This window comes from Salvelinus fontinalis, chromosome 14 (assembly GCF_029448725.1).
Source record: "Salvelinus fontinalis isolate EN_2023a chromosome 14, ASM2944872v1, whole genome shotgun sequence".
In the NCBI taxonomy this organism is placed as follows: domain Eukaryota; kingdom Metazoa; phylum Chordata; class Actinopteri; order Salmoniformes; family Salmonidae; genus Salvelinus; species Salvelinus fontinalis.
Window position 1 is genome coordinate 30732479 of NC_074678.1, and position 18336 is coordinate 30750814.

Genomic DNA, 18336 nt, shown 5'->3' on the forward strand with positions numbered 1-18336 from the left:
TCCTGGCACTGGAGGTGTCTTCTGTATATTATTGATTACTTACTCTGTATAGAGCTGGACCAGGCTGGTGAACACAGTATTGTAGGAGAGACGCAGTGCTTCTGCTGAGCCTCATGGAATGGAGCCCAAGCGGATCTTGTGGATCCTCATGTGCAGGTGGAACGCTGCCCCACACAGCTACTGCTTCATGGCCACTGACCCCATACATCTCTTGTTGGTCATCCTCTCAAAATGGTCAAACAGCTCAAACTTTGGGTACCGGTCATAGAGCTCTGTCACCTCTGCCATCTTGTCCATATCACCAGCTATATCAGGGACCAGCTGCAGGTATTCATTGATGTGGGATCCAATTCTTGAGGAATTGCTGATTCCAAATATCATCTTTGTAGCGTTCATAGCATTCTCGTTGTCCCCCTGCCCTTTTGCCTTGTGGGCTAAGACATCAAAGAGTAGGGACAGGACTAGTGCCACAACACCCACACCCCTCAAGGCCACCTTTGTGCTCCCTCCCAATGCAGACGTCAGGTCCTGGTTGAAAACAGTTAGTTGTTCAGCAGGAAGGTGTTGCTGAATGGATGCATGCTGTTGGTCGAGAGCAGCACTTAAGTCCAAGGATAGGAAGCTGAGCAGTGTGTCATCCAGAGAGATATCAGGAACCAAGCTGCCTGCCCTGGCCACTGAGAACAGGTTCTATATTGCTGCCAAAGATGGGAGGAAAGAAGTGATGCTTCTGAGCAGCATTATTATCTATCTTACCATGACTCTCTATAACCCACTTTCTGGTGATTTCACTCTCATTACAGCATCTGTTATACAATGCTAAAACTAAATTACAATGGTTATGTATTTGAACAGCAAGCCTGCGGAGGACCTTGTCCTGTGAAAGTAAATAAATATGTGTTGCCCCTTTGAGTTCATGGTATGAGCCAAATAAAAACTAACATATTATTGAATTGTAGAGCACCATTTGAAAAAAGATTATATTATGATGACCTAATAAAAAGGTTCAGTGACATTAAACAACAAAAAACAGGCCATCACTACTGCACTGACAATTATGCAGTTCAACATGTATACCTGAGACACTATGCACTAATTCAAGACAACCCACATGTATATGCGGATGTGGGCTCAAGTGAAGATAGGGTGTAGGGTGTAGGTTTATCCTTACAGGTAGAGTGGCAGGTGGCACACACAGGTTCAGCTCTAATGGACTTGTATACAGGTACTAAAGCAAAAAGTCGAATCCTTGTTACTCTCCATTATTCAGGCTGGACCTACAAAAGAGATTCATTTCGTTATATGATTATTCTCTCAAAGCGTCACACTATATTTTTCTATGAATTACATAGAAAAACACTTTATTGGAAAAGAAGCAGGCCTAAAAGTTTGCATAGTCCAGGATGTGTAGACTAAAGGGTAAACAGCAAAACTCCTGGGAGAAGCGGCCCAATAAAATAAGTAGCTAACCATGGGACGCCTCGGTTGTCAAGGAGTGTTGGAAACATTCCCTGGAGCCCTCACAGTGTGGTGATACTTGTGTTGCATGCAAAGGAATGACCTTTTGCTTTGACATCTGAGATCGTCGACTCCATGATTAGGTTTTCTCTGCATGCTCGCTCTCAGACGGACCAAGATTCGATCATATTTGACATGTAATGTACTGGATTTAAGTGATTTTTCCAAAGTGTTCAGATCGAGGTGTTCTTGGACGCATCATTTCAACAAGAAAGCTACAAGAATGTAAGGATTATTTATAAACAGGTAGAATTTGTCGAGAACGTTTGTGAACGATTAACAAATGGGCTGTCCCTTTCATCGTTGTCAAGGCAACCTACACTGACTGACAGACAAACCACCCGAAGACAGACAGTTGAAGGATTTGTAAAAGTTTATGGAAACTTGTTTGGTCAGCTAATGTTTGTAATTTAAGGAAAGCCTACTATTCCACAAAATAATACGCTCTGTGTATAATGGCGACTTCTACAAGCGTTGCACCTGAGGCATCTGTCAGATGTGGAGTGCGGGCAGGGAGAGAGCATTGGACTAACATTAAAGCTGGACGTGAAAAGAGAAATGGACCTGGGATTCAGCAGTGGTCTGACGGATCTAAATATGAAGGAGAATTTGTGAATGATTTGAAGCACGGCACAGGAGTCTTCACCTGGACAAATGGAGAGGTATTGTTGTTTGAATATAATAATTTATTGACAGTCATGAAATAGCCCTGTGGGAGGGAGTCATACAATCCTGCCTGGCGACATTAGGCTACTTTTGTTACTAGTCGCTGTTTATAGCAGGTATTGTTACATTGGCGCAAGTAGTTCAATTATACTTTTTTTTAAAGACTTTCACTATTACAGGGTCCACAGCCTATGTCATCGAGTTATTTATATAATTTTATTCTGTAGTTTTATGATGGCTCATTCTACAAAGATTATCGTCATGGAAATGGGACTTATTCCTGGCCAGCAGGCTTCAAATTTGTTGGAAAGTTTTATTTGAACCGGAAGGAGGGCTATGGCATTCAGACCTTCCCTGATGGCACTACCTTTCAGGTAAGACAGGAGTATGAGTGTCACCTGATACCAATAACCTATGACATTTTCTGAACTTTTTCTGCTTGTGGAGCTGAGTAGAAATAAAATACTTAACACCTGACTTTTGATTTAACCTGACGCCTACAGGGGTTGTACCATGCAGACGAGCGCTTTGGGCCAGGTGTGGTGACATACCCAGATGGACATCAGGACGTGGGCCTATGGCACCGGGAGAGGCTGCTGAGGCTGTGCACCGCTCTGGAGGGGGGCTTCACTCTCCAGGCCTTCCCAGAACACATGGCTCAGATCAACTGCAAGAAGGAGCCTAAGAACCAGTCCCAGAGCTCAGCCAAGGGGCCAGAGACCAAGGCCAAGCCTGGCACCAGGGAGGTTTGCATGGTCCCACTTCTCTCTCCTTACCATGAGCTGCTGCAGGACGAACGCTTCATCCTGCCCCCAGACATGCACCGCTACTCCACAGACTCGGACCACCTGCCTGTGCCCTGGGGGCTGCGTAAGGAGCTGGACCTGCAATTCTTCGGCGAGCACTGTGACAACCCAGACACTAACCCTGATGTCTCAGCAGCTTTACCACTGCAGCAGCGCATGCAGGCTCACATCCATAGACACAGGTGAAAGCTAACGCAGGCCAAATTTGTTATACAGATGTCTGAAAGCAAATAAGCTCCTTACAGTTAGTCTTAAAACGGTTTATTTTTGTGTCCTGCTTTACCACAGTGGCTTGTCTGTTGTCACTTAATGCTGCAGGTTTGAGGTGGAGGCCCTGGACTGGGACGTGGAGGCTGTTCTGTCTGAGAACCGGCAAAGGTTTGGCCCTAAGGGATCTCTGGAGCTCAACTCAGAGGGCCTCATCCAGGAGGCCTCGCTGGGTGACCCGCAGAGTGTCTATCGCATCCTACGGGATGGTAAGATACACCCTGATGTTGGCGATGCCCGAGGACACACAGCACTCATTGCAGCTACGGTAAGGCACTGACATTGTATCACAAAGGCATGGGGAGACTCCAACAGAGATATGAATGGATAATATTGCTAAAGGTGTTGTGTGCACAGGATTTACCTTTTAAGGTTTCTTTACAGGTCAACTGCCATAATGATGTGATCCACCTGCTCCTGGACAGCGGAGCAGATGTGAACAAGCTCAACTGTGAGGGCATGTCTGCTCTGGCTGTTTGTAATGTCCTGTACTACCCAATCCAGTCACTCCATGAGACAGTTGCAGAGAAGGTCCCACAAAAGACCCACGCAAAATCACAGGTCTGTGAGGCACCAAAACATTTGACGTGCCTTTGGACAGTTCTTTGCTCAAAAATGTAATCTCTTTATTGTTTTTCTTCATTATATTTAATTGTCACTCCTATGTAAAACAGGCTGTCAAAGCCCGGTCCCCATCAGTGAACAGTCCTCAGAGCAGCATAGTGGAAGCCACCAAAAACAGAGCCCAGACCACCAAACAGGCTGACCAGCCCAATCAGGCTGACGACACTGCTCCAAAGGGCCACACCAACCAGGCTGATAATGAGGCTATGGACCATGGCCAGTGTAATGACAGTCAAGTGTCCCTTTACAATGGCCAGGGTTATTGTCAGGAAGAGGCTGATGAGGATGAGCAGTACCTCCAGGAATGCAGTGACCAGGCTGCCCTGGACCTAGACCGCATGGACATGATGGTGGTGAAGGAAAGGCGCTCCATCCAGGTGCTGGATGGGAACATCCCACTGGGCTGTGTCCCCTGGCATGAGGGTGGTGGCTCTTATGATCTGACCCAGCAGCAGGAGGAGGGAGAGGCCGGGTCAGAGGAGGACCGGAGGAGGAGGGAGAGGAGAGGCAGCCTTATGGCTGACCCAGCGTTTGACTCGACCCGCTCCCTGGCCAGCTTCCACATCCATGTCACAGAGGAGGTCATGCAGAAGACGGCCGAGGCCTTAAGCCGATCGGGCCTGGTACCACATGCTGACACCCAGGAGACCGTCCGCAAGATGGCCCTCATGAAGACAGAGTGAGTCTGGGACAGCCAGGGCTCTGCTCTGAGCTCATAGGAAACATTGTGGGTTAATTTTAAAGAGGCTGTCCTTACTCGCATAAATGTGGATTTATCTCGTAGCATGTGCAATGTGAAAACTGCAAACCATGGAGAAAATACTTCAATGGAATCGTCCTCTAAATAAAATCAAGACAAACAAACAAAAGGGATGTGCTGATTGACATCATGTTAGGGTGCAGGAGATTAACCCCCATCTCTTTGTACAGGCACAGGGGAAGGTGGACCACCATGAAGCTGCTACTGGACAGGGGAGCAGACCCTAACGCCTCCAGTGTGCCCATGCCTGTCCTCTTCCTGGCCATCAAGGCGGGCCACATCCAAGCTGTCAGGCGTCTGCTGGAGTGTGGAGCACGCACTGATATGTGCCTGCCATCAGAAGTGGGCTATCTCTCACCTTCTTTTTTCTCTTTCTCACTCTCAGCCCCACTAACAAAACACATGGCTTCCTCCTAGCTGAGTGTCTTTGACTACACAGACTTGATGTTTCAATATGACTGTGGTTGCTGGAATGGCTTAGTGACCACAGAAGGCGAGGGTGGTTGGTTGGTCTATTCCAGTGATTAATTACATTCATATTGCCTCTCATCTCATGTGTTCCAGCAAAGGGGTTTCTACCCCCTGCACATCGCTGCAGCTCTCCCCGGGGCAGAGGGCCCCAAAATCACTGAGCTGCTGCTGCACGCCGTGGCAGACCCAGATGTCACTGCCCAAGACGCTCACGAGGTGTTTAAGCTGGATAAGGTCAGCAGAGGAGTAAGATAAGGTTTTCTGTTGTTTCAGACTTGCCTCATCTTCGTGGTTCATAACTGATATGGTTCCTTTCTATATATTTTCTTTTTACACTTGAACAACAACACACACACACCAACCACCCAGAACCCTGTGGAGCCCCAGGCTGGTTTTGGGAATAAGTCTTCCACGTCGTCCGGCCCCCCGTCTCAGTTCTACATGGCCCCCAGTGTTCCCCCAGAAGAGGGGGGCAGGACTCCTCTGCACATGGCCTGCCAGAGAGACAAGGACTACACTGTGAGTATTGCCACTAGTCTTCAGAGTGTAAAGTTATGACTTTGTGTATGAGTATTGTGCATGTGTGTGATATTGTATGTGTATTTCAGAATGCTAGGGAGGTTGTGTCACTGCTCCTCTCCCACAAGGCAAGCACCAATCTCCTGTGGAGTGGCCACTCTCCCCTCTCTCTAGCTATCGCTAGCGGCAACGACTTGGTAAGGGCTTCAGTTCTCTCTTAAATAGGCCAAGACAGAAATACAACACCTACGCATTTGGCAAAACACACTTATTACTGTAAATGCTTATGGGAGGGAATTTGAAACAAGTGTGTTACCAGTCTACTCCTCCTGTCCACCTCCCCTAGTCCCCATATGTAATCATTCTGAGCTTGGCCTAGGGTTTTTATCCCATCTCTCCATGACTGTTCAGTGAGCTTTCCTGCTGTGTTTTACACCCACCACTTAATGGAGAATGGCTCTATCATTATATTTCCCCGTGCATTTTGCCTCTCCTTCCCCCCATCATTCCTCAATAGCCATTGAGTACATGAATTGCGTTTTATAATATGTGAGGAGTAAATCTTAACCAGCTCCTTTCATGGCAGAATGTGAAATGTGTCTGCTCTGTTACATTCATTCTGTACCTTCATTCATTCAGACTGAGGGGTTTTGAATCAGAAACACGTTTTTTCTCCAACAAAGGGAAACAGATTTTAATTTGCTGTAACAATGGCGTGCTAAACCTACAAGGATTATGGGAAGGAGAGCGGCTGCCTACTTTAGCTGGATGGGAGGGAGGCAGCACATCCTTGAGAGGAGTTGGAAGTGCTGCTGGGGACATGAGAGGCTTCTGGTGAATCACACACTGTCAGGCTGAGATGAAGGATGGGGTGGGGAAGGGGTGGATGTGTGAGGCAACAGCAAGCCAGATAGGCATTTATTGGGGCAGGAGTCTTAACAATCCCATATACAGTGCTATATATATATATATATATATATATATATATATATATATATATATATATATATATATATATATATATATATATATATATATACAGTGAGCTCTAAAAGTATTGGGGCGGTGACAATTTTTTTTAGTTTTGGCTTTGTACTCCAGCACTTTGAATTTGAAATGATACAATGACTATGAGATTAAAGTGCAGACTGTCAGCTATTACAGCCCCCTATTACAGCCCCATTTTAGGGGACCAAAAAGACAAATTCACTTATGTGTGTTAAAGAGGTCAAAAGTGTTTGTATTTGGTCCCATATTCCTAGCACACAATGATTACTTCAAGCTTGTGACTCTACAAACTTGTTGGATGCATTTGTTTGTTTTGGTTGTTTCAGATTATTTTATGCCCAATCGAAATTAATGGTAAATAATGTATTGTGTAATTTTGGAGTGATTTTTATTGTAAATAATAATAGAATATGTTTCTAAACACTTCTACATTAATATGGATGCTACCGTGATGACGGATAATCCTGAATGAATCGTGAAATTTACAGACGGACAAATAGCATGCCTTGGGGGTATGATATCTTCTCACCATTGTAATTACAGGGGAGGTTAGCATTTTGGGGGGAGAATGATATTTGAGCATCTAACTTTCTCACATTGTTACATGAATACATTGCTTACCATTCATTTCTTTTGGGCACAAAATCATCTGAAAAACAACCAAAACAAACAGCAAATCCATCCAACAAGTTTGTAAGTCACAAGCTTGATGTAATCATTGCATGCTAGGAATATGGGACCAAATACTAAACGTTTGACTACTTCAAAGGGAATTTGTGAAAAATGAATTTGGCCCCCTAAAATGGAGGGACTATGTACATAAAGTGGTGTAATTTCTAAACGGTTCACCTGATATGGATAAAAATACCCTCAAATGAAAGCTGACAGTCTGCACATTAACCTCAGTCATTGTATCATTTAGAAAGCGCTGCAGTACAAGGCCAAACCCCCACAAATGTGTCCCAATACTTTCAGAGCTCACTAACTGTATAGGACTTCAGCCTTGTCTTTCCCTCTTGCGTTGACCTCCTTTTTCTACTGAATGTCCCGTTAGGCTGTTGATGAGCTGTTGGCTGGGGGTGCTGACCCCAACCTCCCCCTGACCCGCCGGGTGGGCAGTGCCCTCTGTGCCATGACCAATATCAGCTACGACTGTGCGGCTCACCTCCGCAACAGAACCAAGCTGGTAAGCACATTCAGGAGGCTGCATCCATACACACTATACGGCTTCTTCTCCTCACTAAATGCAGCACATTAGGAGTGTCTTTGTGTTTGTTTTTTACGAGCTGGAGAAACTGATGAAGGCTGGTGCCAACATACTGATGCCAGTGGTGGTTGGTGAGGGCCGCAGGTGTGCTGTGGGCACCGCTGTGGACTACGCCCACTATGCATTTCACCAGGTAGAGTACCAACACAACTGTACAATACTTCAAACCTTATACTCAGAAACAGACATACTGTAGACTTCCATGCAAATCCTCCAGTAGTTACCTGGTGTTATTAAAGTAGAAGTGCTGGTGCCTCCTCTCATGCACCAGGACTGGCGCATCGCCCACACCCCGTACCATGCCCTGAACCAGAGGGAGAGAGAGGCATACAATGCCCGCAGACAGATCCTCAGCGTGATGGGAGACCTGCTGCGTCAGGCAGTCATCAGGATGGAGAGACAACGTGTAGAGAGGGAGCAGGGCCTGGGCATCAGCAGTATGTGTGTGTCACTGTGAATGCATGTGTGAGTACATCTGTGATGTGCATGTAATATATGTGTATCTGTGGCAGGTGTTAGTCCCACAGAGAAGTTTGTGTACACTGGAGCAGGAGCCACTCCTCCCTGGAACAAGGCAGCCAGAGCAATTCTCTCTGAGGAGCAGGACAGCACAGACTCTCTCCCTCAGCAGATAGAACAGCAGCAGAGGGCAGAGCATAGGTACTAGCATCCCCACTACACACACACTAACACACTGACACAGTTACTGTTACCGTTCAAATTCAAGTTACTAATTTCTTTAAAAAAATTACTATCTTTCCTCTCATTCCAGACGGGGAAGTAAGGCAGTGATTGTCAGGTGAACTATACTTAAATCAATTTAACTGCTGTCTCAGACCGTCTTTTAACATTTACCAGGGTTTCACACACGTGTTCCAGTAAAGTAGGTTACTGTAGGAGTTGACTAGTAAACAACACATTTAAAGCTATGAGTTTTAGTCAGTAGATGGCAGCAACGTCGTTGTTATGGCATTTACATGAGACTAAACCCACACTGTGCTCTATCTGATATTTATACATGCATATATATGTGGTGCTTTCAGGAAGCCCCTGTTTAAATACTGCTACCAGTGTGGCCGTTCTGTGGGTGTGGTCCTGATCGCCTGCAGCCGCTGTCACGAGGTGTTCTACTGTAGCAAGACGTGCAAGATGAAGGCCTGGAACGACCGCCACAAGGATGAGTGTGTCCGTGTACCAGGTCGGAAGGACAACACCACCTCCCCCAATCACCTCCTCGCACAGCATGCCAACACCTTTAACTAACCAATCAATCCCTGTGTGTCATTAAAACACAAGTTCATGTGAAGTTATACTCCAACATCCAAACTTTAGCTTTTCCCTGTTCTGTAGCACATTTGATTAAACTAATCTGCATTCCTAACCCTCAAGTGATTGAGTATGTCAAAGAGCCCATAGTCAGCTTAATAGACACACTGTTTCACAATATTGATGTAATATACAGTATACACTGTGTACAAAACATTGCTCTTTCCATGAGACTGACCAGGTGAATCCAGGTGAAAGCTATGATCCCTTATTTATGTCACGTGTTTAATCCACTTCAATCAGTGCAGAGGAAGGGGAGGAGATCGGTTAAAGGAGGATTTTTAAGCCTTGAGACAATTAAGACATGCATTGTATGTGTGCATTTCAGAGGGTGAATGTGCAAGACAAAAGATTTAAGTGTACTTTAACAGCTCCCGAGTGGCACAGCGGTCTATGGCATTGCATCTCAGGAGTCACTACAGAGACCCTGGTTCGATTCCAGGCTGTATTACACCTGGCCGTGATTGGTCCCATAGGGCGGCGCACAATTGGCCCAGCGTCGTCCGGGTTAGGGTTTGGCTGGGGTAGGACGTCATTGTAAATAAGAATTTGTTCTTAACTGACTTGCATAGTTAAATAATTAAAACAAATAAACAGGGTATTGTAGTAGGTGCCATGTGCACCAGTTTGTGTCAAGAACTGCGATTCTGCTGGGTTTTTCACAGTCAACAGTTTCCTGTGTGTATCGAATGGTCCACCAGCCAACTTGATACAACTGTGGGAATATTGGAGTCAACCTGAACCAGCATCACTGTGGAATGCTTTCGACACCTTGTAGAGTCCATGCCCCAACAAATTGAGGCTGTTCTGAGGGCAAAACTCTATTGGGAAGGTGTCCTTAATGTTTTGTACACTCAGTGTATGTACTGTATAATGGAAGTGCATGGTTTAATCCTGCAGTCATTCAATTGCACATACTGTACTGCAGTGTTCTGAAATCTGTATTCTGGGAACCCAGACGTTTCACAATTGTGTTGTAGCCTGGAACTAACTCACCTGATTCGCCTAGTCAAGGGTCACGTTCCCCTGCTCAGACGTTGCATGCATCAACCAATGGTTGCATGCCACGTAATCAACTGACAGATTGCTATAACGTGATAAGCTGATACCTAAAATACCTATCCAGGCATTGTAAGATCTGGCATGCATCAGCAACGCCTGGGCAGAGGAATGCGCCCAATGGCTTGATGGTTAGTTGACCATTTAAATCAGGTGTGCTAGGTCTGGAATAGATTAAATACATTGAACGTCTGGGGTTCCCAGAGGAGAGGTTTGACAACTCCTGCTGTACTGTACAGCAGCTTTCTCCATGCCTTTATTACTTATCGCCACTAAGTGGCACTGATGCTACACAGACTGATCGAACCTGTTAACATGGCATTAATACTGAGAAGTGGCTATTTGAGCTTTAAAATTAGAAATAAGAACTAGGCACAGATGGGTCATGCAGTGAGCTTGTGTCCTATGTTGATTCTTTACAGGAGTCACCCATAGTGAAAATACTCTACTAATTCAGGAGAGAAAAGGACAGCCAAGCACAGTCAAGAGTAAGGCCATGGTGTAAAACAGATATATAGCAAACAACAGTGGGAGTGATGAATATGTATGAAGATGTCTGCTATATATCTTGGAGAGTGAAAAAACATTTGTGAGGGTGAAATTAGATGATAGAATTCCTAAAAGCAGAAGTCAAAATCTATGTTGACACTGTACACTACAGTTTAAGTATATTAAAGACAGTGACCTAGTAGAGTATGTGATGACGCTGCTGTTGCTGTGACACCAGTGTTTGCCGAATCCCAAAAGAACCCCACCAAGGCATCGCTGATTGAGCAGATGAAGGTCCATCTGAAGCGTGACAGGTTAAAGGAGAAGCTGGCAAGAGGGTTACTACAGGGTAGGATTATAGTAAGATAAGGCACCATATTCACTACAGGACATTATCTCAAAGTACTGAATAGAAAAGTGAAAGTCTCTGATGTGATAAGGATATTGTCTGCCAGTTATGACCCATTTAGATAATAGAGAGATTGGGACTAAGCAGGGCTCTGTGTTTGTGTCTGCAGCTAAGCCCAAAGACCCAAACAGCTCTATGAGGAAGGCCAAAAGCAGCGAGGGCTCTCAGGATCCAGCCACTCGGAGACGATATTTAGGAGCCGGGGCCAAAACCAAGACGGGCCAGCTCAACCTGGCCCAGAAACTCTCAGAGAGCCACTATGGAAACCTGAAAGAGAACTACAGCTTCATCTGATAGCTACACATAGACTGATTCTGTTATATTAAAGTACTTTGGGAATGGAATATATTCTCTAGAAAGATGAATGGAGGAGTGTGGTGAGTGGTGACTTGGTTTCATGTGAAACTGTGCCAGATGACTTGACAGACATGATAATGTGCAGTAAGATAAAATGTGTAATCATTGGACAGCATCCCAGTACCTTTGACTCTTGACTCTGTTACCAGAAGAAGCCATTAGAAATAACAGTCAGTCTCAGTCGGACATCTTTAAAATGTCATCACGTTTATAATAGCTGACAATTCATGGGGGAAAACAACGACACAATGTCGACATATTTTCACCTTGGCATTGTTGCTCAATCACAAGAACCTCAAAAGGGGAATTTTGTATTTATTTTTCAAATTGGCACATTTTACTTATGCCTCCCACTGTATTGTAGGACAATCAAGTGTGTCCACCAAATACTTTGGGGCCCTTGATTTTCACATCCTGACACATAAAACCACATTCACACCACACGCACACATTTTATGTAATCAGCCAGCCTGTATCTGTATCCAAATCAATCAGCACCTCAACATGGCGCTTCTCTCCCATTGATTTTTCCATATGAGGATTCTCTGTGTGTTGAGAGGGCCTGCTCATTGATTTGTCAGTGTTCATTGGGCTTGGGAGTTAAACAGCAGCCCAGTGTTGGGTTTGTTAGCACAAGTATTTTGAACAAAGTGCTATAAGAACCTGCAGGTAACGAGGAATGGGCTTCTTATTCAGCTTCCCACCTAAATTTATTAAGAGCAAAATATCTCACCAAATCTACTGTAAGTGCCAGGGAACCACATGAAAAGCAGGTGAAGGAGAAGTGTGGAAGTGGGCCTGGAAGTGTTGGAGAGACCAGGGGCAGTGCAAATTTAGGGGATGATGATCAAGACTGGAAAGCAGCAATCATGCTCTGTCTTCTGTTTACGTTTCTTTTAGCTCGGTTTTCAATGTTTCTCTCCTGGGAAATCAGAAGCTGTATTCACACAGTCTTAAAACATGCATTCTACATGCATCCATTCATGCTGCGCCTCTATATGCAGGCAGTCAAACAGTCTCACACACAGTTTTACACAAAGTCAAAGACAGGCACTCACACACTTACATACCGTACACCAGTACATTGACATATACACTGTGTTACATTAACGGACACTGTGTCACCAGATCTTCTCCATTCTAGCATCCACGTACTGTCTGGATGTCTCACCCCCAACAATTTATAATTGAATCACTATTGGCCATACATACACAATATGCCACTACATCAGATTTATTCTCTGCTATGACAGACTGTAACTGTACACACACACAGACACTTTGAAATGGTCCTCCTGTGTGTGGCGGAGAGAACATGAGCCAGCTCCAACAACAATGCACTCACATCACTGACTGCACCTTCATTACAATGTCACTGTACTGCCTGGAACATTCTAGCAATGTTCAGAGAACGTGTGACAGTGATTTAGTCAAAGCATTCCTCCTCCACATCCAGCTGTAGTCAACTGTGCATATGGCGGGCGGGGAAGGTTCAGACCCCTAAGTTTGGGTTAGTGATAATAGATTACATTATATTACAAGATAGGAAATATGTATAAAAAGCTGCACCTCTCCTTTTTTTGATGGTTCGCCAGGATGTGTTGAGTGAACAATACTAACCAACGGCTATGCTTAAAATTCATCCTGTGATCTGTATGTGTGTTGGGCTTATTTTGGAGTGTATATTCTATGTGTGTTGCTGGCTAAGTGAGCTGTGCGTCACCTTGACTGCTAACAGAAGAGCTATAAGCTTTTAGAAGTTTGAAGACCAGATTGATCAAATAAAATATCAGACACAGAGAGGCTTCCAGGCCTAGTATGACGGAAGCGGCTTTCTACAGTCCTTCAATAGAGAACGGCTAGATTGTTATACTATACCACCTGCTTTCACAGACCTACAGATCTCCTATCTTCAGTTAATCACTTGTATCACAGATAATGTCCCTGTGCAACAGGATATGCAAACTTAAAAGTTTTTAAAAGGCTTCTAAAGTTTGTAATTTCCACTTTAAAATGTCAGACTTGATTTGTCCTAACGAACTAAATGTATCAACCCCTACCCTAAATGTATATTAATTATAATCCACATAATAATTCACATTTCCTGTTGCTGCAAGATTATTGTCCTTTTGTGAGAAGGTCAAATTAAGATAGGACATAGATATGTCACTGCTGCTGTGTTAATTAATGTGCTATTGATGCAAGGGTTTTACAATAAACCATTATTTTTCATGAAATAGATACTTGAGAGATCCACATTCCCTTGTCAATGTGATTGAGTTTAAAAAAACGAATGTGTTAGATGAGCATACTGTAGATACGCACCAAACCGGCTTTCACAGTGTTCTCACAACATCACTGTTAAGTTATTGGCATTGTTAGAACATTGCAACAAGGTCACATAGACTTTACATTAGAATGGCATATTCACTAAGAATGGCCTGTGCCATCCAAACATCACATCTAGCATGTGAACCATCCTTGTTCACCACCCAAGCATAGAAACAATAAAAAGAAGCCAAAGACCAGCTCTACTTGCCACATAAAAAAATATAAACAAGCAAAAAAAAACAAGGAATATTAATGTTCTTTGTTTTTTTCTCATCAAAATAAAAGGTAGTCCATTTATTCAATGACAATCCTTTCCTATTTGGCAAAGTTACCAACCAATCCCCCTTTTTTCCTCTTCTATTCCATCTCAAAACACAGTCTCAATTGGATGCACCACCTGTTCATTATCGCCTGAGCAGCAGTGTGGCCAATGAGAGCAGGGGGAGGAGGATAGAGGGGTGGGTCTGGGTTCCTGTGCCCTTCACCTTCTTGTTCTCAGGAGGATTGTAGTATCTGGTGCTGTCTGTTTTGGGCACAATGACACGAGGTCCGCTTCGAGCACATGACTCGCCTGTACACATTCCACTTCCTGAACCGCTGATGTCATCACCTGGGGACAAGGGAAAGGCATTGGTTAATTGAAATGAGGATATCAGTGAGTCCAAGCTGTTCAAGATGTTTCTGCTACACTCCCAACTCTAACCTATACATCCATTACCCCCCATCCCCAAACCAATACCCCATACTCTCTAACCCTACAGTCTCAGCCCTTCCTTCCTCCTCCATCAGCCCTCCTCCCACACCCGTCACTCACTGGCATCCTGGAAGTCCACGTCGTTGCCGTTGAGGGCGTTCCTCAGTCGGTTGGTCATGATCTTCAGCTGCATGATTTGCTGGCGGATAGTCATGTCTGGCTTGGTGATGTCGATTTCCACCTCTGGGTTATTGATCTGGCTGGCCAGGCCGTCACCCATCACCTCAGGAAGATACCTGGACACAGAACACATCAATACGTCACTTAGCAGGCAACACGGTTGCATTTCTGTGGTACTACATTGGACTAAGATGACAAAGCTCTGGGACTAGGCCTTTATTTGAATGTGGCTTTGGACCATTAAGGAGATGTATGGCAAGTAGAATTTTGTGGGTTATGTTTTTATCGCTGGGTATTTATTTTTGGACAAACCCATTTTCCTTCAGGGATTTAGTCTATCGATTTCACCAGTTATTGATTTGTCAACCTTTTGATGTGTCTATCTATCTCAGTCTCTCCTCATCTTCTCTACTGTATATATCCTCTAGGCTCCCCTCTCCTCCACTGGACTATATTGCTTTGGTCACTGTATTGGATGGGAAATCCCACACTCATACAGTATATAGTGTATATATGCAGGTAGCTGACAAAATAAAGGAAACTCCAACATAAAGCATCTTAATTGGGCGTTGGGCCAACATGATACAGAACAGCTTCAATGCATCTTGGCATAGATTCTACAAGCCTCTGGAACTCTATTGGAGGGATGCGACATTCTTCCACAAGAAATTGCAACATTTGGTGTTTTGTTGATGGTTGTGGAGAACGCTGTCCCAGGCGCCGCTCCAGAATCGACCATAAGTGTTAAATTGGGTTGGGATCTGGTGACTGACACAGCAATGGCATATGAATTACATCGTTTTCATGCTCATCAAACCATTCAGTGACCACTCGTGTCATGTGAATGGGGCATTGTCATCCTATGGGCATACAGTAGCTTTGGTAGCCAAAATAATGGCCTGCCCAGCTTTTTATACATGAAGCGTGATGGGATGTTAATTGCTTAATTAACTCAGGAACCACATCTTTGTAGAAGCACCTGATTTCAATATACTTTGTATCCCTCGTTTACTCAAGTGTTTCCATTATTATGGCAGTTACCTGTAGCTTGAATAGCTATACTTGATGCCTGTTAACCTGTAAATTACGCATATCACTTTCTGCTTACGGCTGAGCTAGCGATACAGCACACTGAGCCCCACATGCATTATTAATGGACCATTGCCTTGGAGTTGCATTTTTATGTCCTGACCTGTCACAAATTTCAATATTTCAGCATCTCTAACCACATTTCCATCAATGATTTACAGTGTCTTCAGAAAGTATTCATACTGTACCTCTTGACTTATTCCACATTTTGTTGTGATACAGCCTGAATTTAAAATGTATTCAATTGATTTTTTACACACAATATCTACACACAATACCCGATAATGACAAAGTGAAAACATGTTTCTAGACATTTTTGCAAATTTATAAAAAATTAAATACAGTAATATCTAATTTACATAAGTATCCACAACCCTGAGTCAATACTTTGCTGAAACACTTTTAGCGGCAATTACAATTACAGTATTTTTGGGTAAGTCTCTAAGAGCTTTGCAGACCTGGATTGTACAATATTTGCCCATTATTCTTTTTAAAATTCTTCAAGCTCTGTCAAGTTGATCATTGCTTGACAGCCCTTTTTAAGACTTGCCATAGATTTTCAAGCCGCTTTAAGTCGAAACTGTAACCGGGCCACTCAGGAACATTCAATGTTGCCTTGGTTAAGCAACAGTGTAGATTTGGCTTTGTGTTTAACATTATTATCCTGCTGAAAAGTAAATTCATCTCCCAGTGTCTGTTGGAAAGCAGACTGAACCAGGTTTTCCTCTAGGATCTTGCCTGTGCTTATAGCTGTATTCTGTTTTATCCTAAAAAAAACTCCATAGTCCTTGCAGATGCCCATAACATGATGCAGCCAACACAATGATTGAAAACATGAAAAATGGTACTCAGTGATGTGTTGGATTTGCCCCAAACATAATGCTTTCTATTCAGGACAAAGAGTTTGTTTCTTTGCCACATTTTTTGCAGAATTACTTAAGTGCCTTGTTGCAAACCGGATGCATATTTCGGGATATTTTTCATTCTGTACAGTCTTCCTTCTTTTCACTCTGTCATTTAGGTTAGTATTGTGGAGTAACTACAATGTTATTCCCATCCTCAGTTTTCTCCTATCACAGCCGTCTAAAAATGTTGCTGTACATTGATGTGTTGAAAATTAAGCTTGTAAAAAATGTTGAATTTGTGTAAGCCCCAGGGCTATAATCTAGTATGTGGGCATACTATAGGCTATACGTATGGCGGGTGTTCTACAGTGACGTCTACAATGCTTTGAATGAATCAGCACATTGGAGAACGCTGTTAGTTGCACTGTCACGATCGTTGTTGGAATGAATGGACCAAGGCGCAGCGTGCGTAGAGTTAGTTCCACATTATATTTAATAGTGAAACTTATAACCAAAACAACAAAGAATATAACAAATGTGCAGTATTGCAGTGCTCAAGGCAACTATACAAAAACAAGATCCCACAAACAGGTGGGAAAAGGCTGCCTAAATATGATCCCCAATCAGAGACAACGATAGACAGCTGCCTCTGATTGGGAACCGTACCAGGCCAACATAGAAAACAAAAAACTAGAATGCCCACCCTAATCACACCCGGACCTAACCAAATAGAGAAATAAAAGGATCTCTAAGGTCAGGGCGCGACATGCACCCCCATAGATAGTAGGATACTTGGTCTGCTGCGCTGCTGCTACGTTATGTTTGTCACTGTTTTTCTCATGCGTTCCGGTACCTCAAGAGTGCACTGGATAACCCCCTCTCTCGCTCACTATGTGTTCCCGATTTACAAATTAAGCACTGCATACCGTATCACGACAGGTGTGATGGAAACAAGACGTTGCTGTACAATTTGATAAATGCCTACAGATCATTTCTTCATTCAACATGGTGGGATAGTCTGTAAAATGAATTATGTGAGAAATGGCATTGTTTATTGTCAGATATTACTGCACTGTTGGAGCTAGGTACACAAGCATTTATCTACACCTGTCACGTTCCTGACCTTATTTCCTTTGTTAAGTCTTTGTTAAGTTGGTCAGGACGTGGTGGTCGGTCGACCCAGGGAGAGTGCCGGAGCCCGCCTGGGATTCTATGGAGCAATGTGCGGAGGGATACCGGCGAATGGAGGCGGCACGACGACGCAGTAGGAAGCCCGAGAGACAGCCCCAAAAAATTATTGGGCGGGGGGTGGGGGGGGGGCTAAAGGGGAGTGTGGCGAAGTCAGGTAGGAGACCTGCGCCAACTTCCCGGGCTTACCGTGGAGAGCGAGAGTACGGGCAGACACCGTGTTATGCGAAAGAGCGCACGGTGTCTCCTGTACGTGTGCATAGCCCGGTGCGGTACATCCCAGCTCCACGTATTGGCCGGGCTAGAGTGGGCATCGAGCCAGGTGCCATGAAGCCGGCTCAATGCATCTGGTCTCCAGTGAGTCTCCTCGGGCCGGTGTACATGGCACCAGCCTTACGCATGGTGTCCCCGGTTCGCCAGCACAGCCTGGCTACGGGGAGAATTCAACCAGGTAAGGTTGGGC

At 44.4% G+C, this 18336-nt stretch overlaps 2 protein-coding genes across 3 annotated transcripts in view; one reads left to right on the plus strand and one right to left on the minus strand.

The window, feature by feature from the left end:
- Positions 1-1498: 1498 nt before the first annotated feature.
- Positions 1499-13606, plus strand: ankmy1 (ankyrin repeat and MYND domain containing 1). Of its 2 annotated transcripts, XM_055861288.1 has the most exons (17): positions 1499-2180; positions 2412-2558; positions 2688-3172; positions 3309-3525; positions 3642-3818; positions 3932-4560; positions 4812-4983; positions 5206-5346; positions 5482-5631; positions 5721-5828; positions 7694-7825; positions 7926-8039; positions 8178-8343; positions 8419-8566; positions 8679-8705; positions 8950-9104; positions 11299-13606. In XM_055861288.1, exons 1-17 carry the CDS (start codon positions 1974-1976, stop codon positions 11481-11483), a joined length of 3360 nt encoding a protein of 1119 aa, XP_055717263.1. In that variant the 5' UTR covers positions 1499-1973; the 3' UTR covers positions 11484-13606. The 2 variants fall into 2 exon arrangements, with proteins under 2 accessions (XP_055717263.1, XP_055717264.1); XM_055861289.1 differs by lacking the exon at positions 8679-8705.
- Positions 11735-18336, minus strand: part of gpc1a (glypican 1a) — a 53399-nt gene continuing 46797 nt past the window's right edge. The window contains exons 8-9 of the mRNA XM_055861291.1: positions 14692-14867; positions 11735-14487 (exon numbers count right to left, since the gene is read on the minus strand). Of these exons, the coding sequence (XP_055717266.1) occupies positions 14282-14487; positions 14692-14867 (382 nt within the window). The 3' untranslated portion in view covers positions 11735-14281. The remainder of the gene's footprint in view (positions 14488-14691; positions 14868-18336) is intronic.

Bases quoted from the DNA above. Each gene is read 5' to 3' on its own strand.
- ankmy1 (XM_055861288.1), top strand. From the start codon at position 1,974: ATGGCGACTTCTACAAGCGTTGCACCTGAGGCATCTGTCAGATGTGGA. The intron at 2,559-2,687 runs GTAAGACAGGAG...TGACGCCTACAG, and splicing joins CTGATGGCACTACCTTTCAG to GGGTTGTACCATGCAGACGA. The intron at 4,984-5,205 runs GTGGGCTATCTC...CATGTGTTCCAG, and splicing joins ATATGTGCCTGCCATCAGAA to CAAAGGGGTTTCTACCCCCT.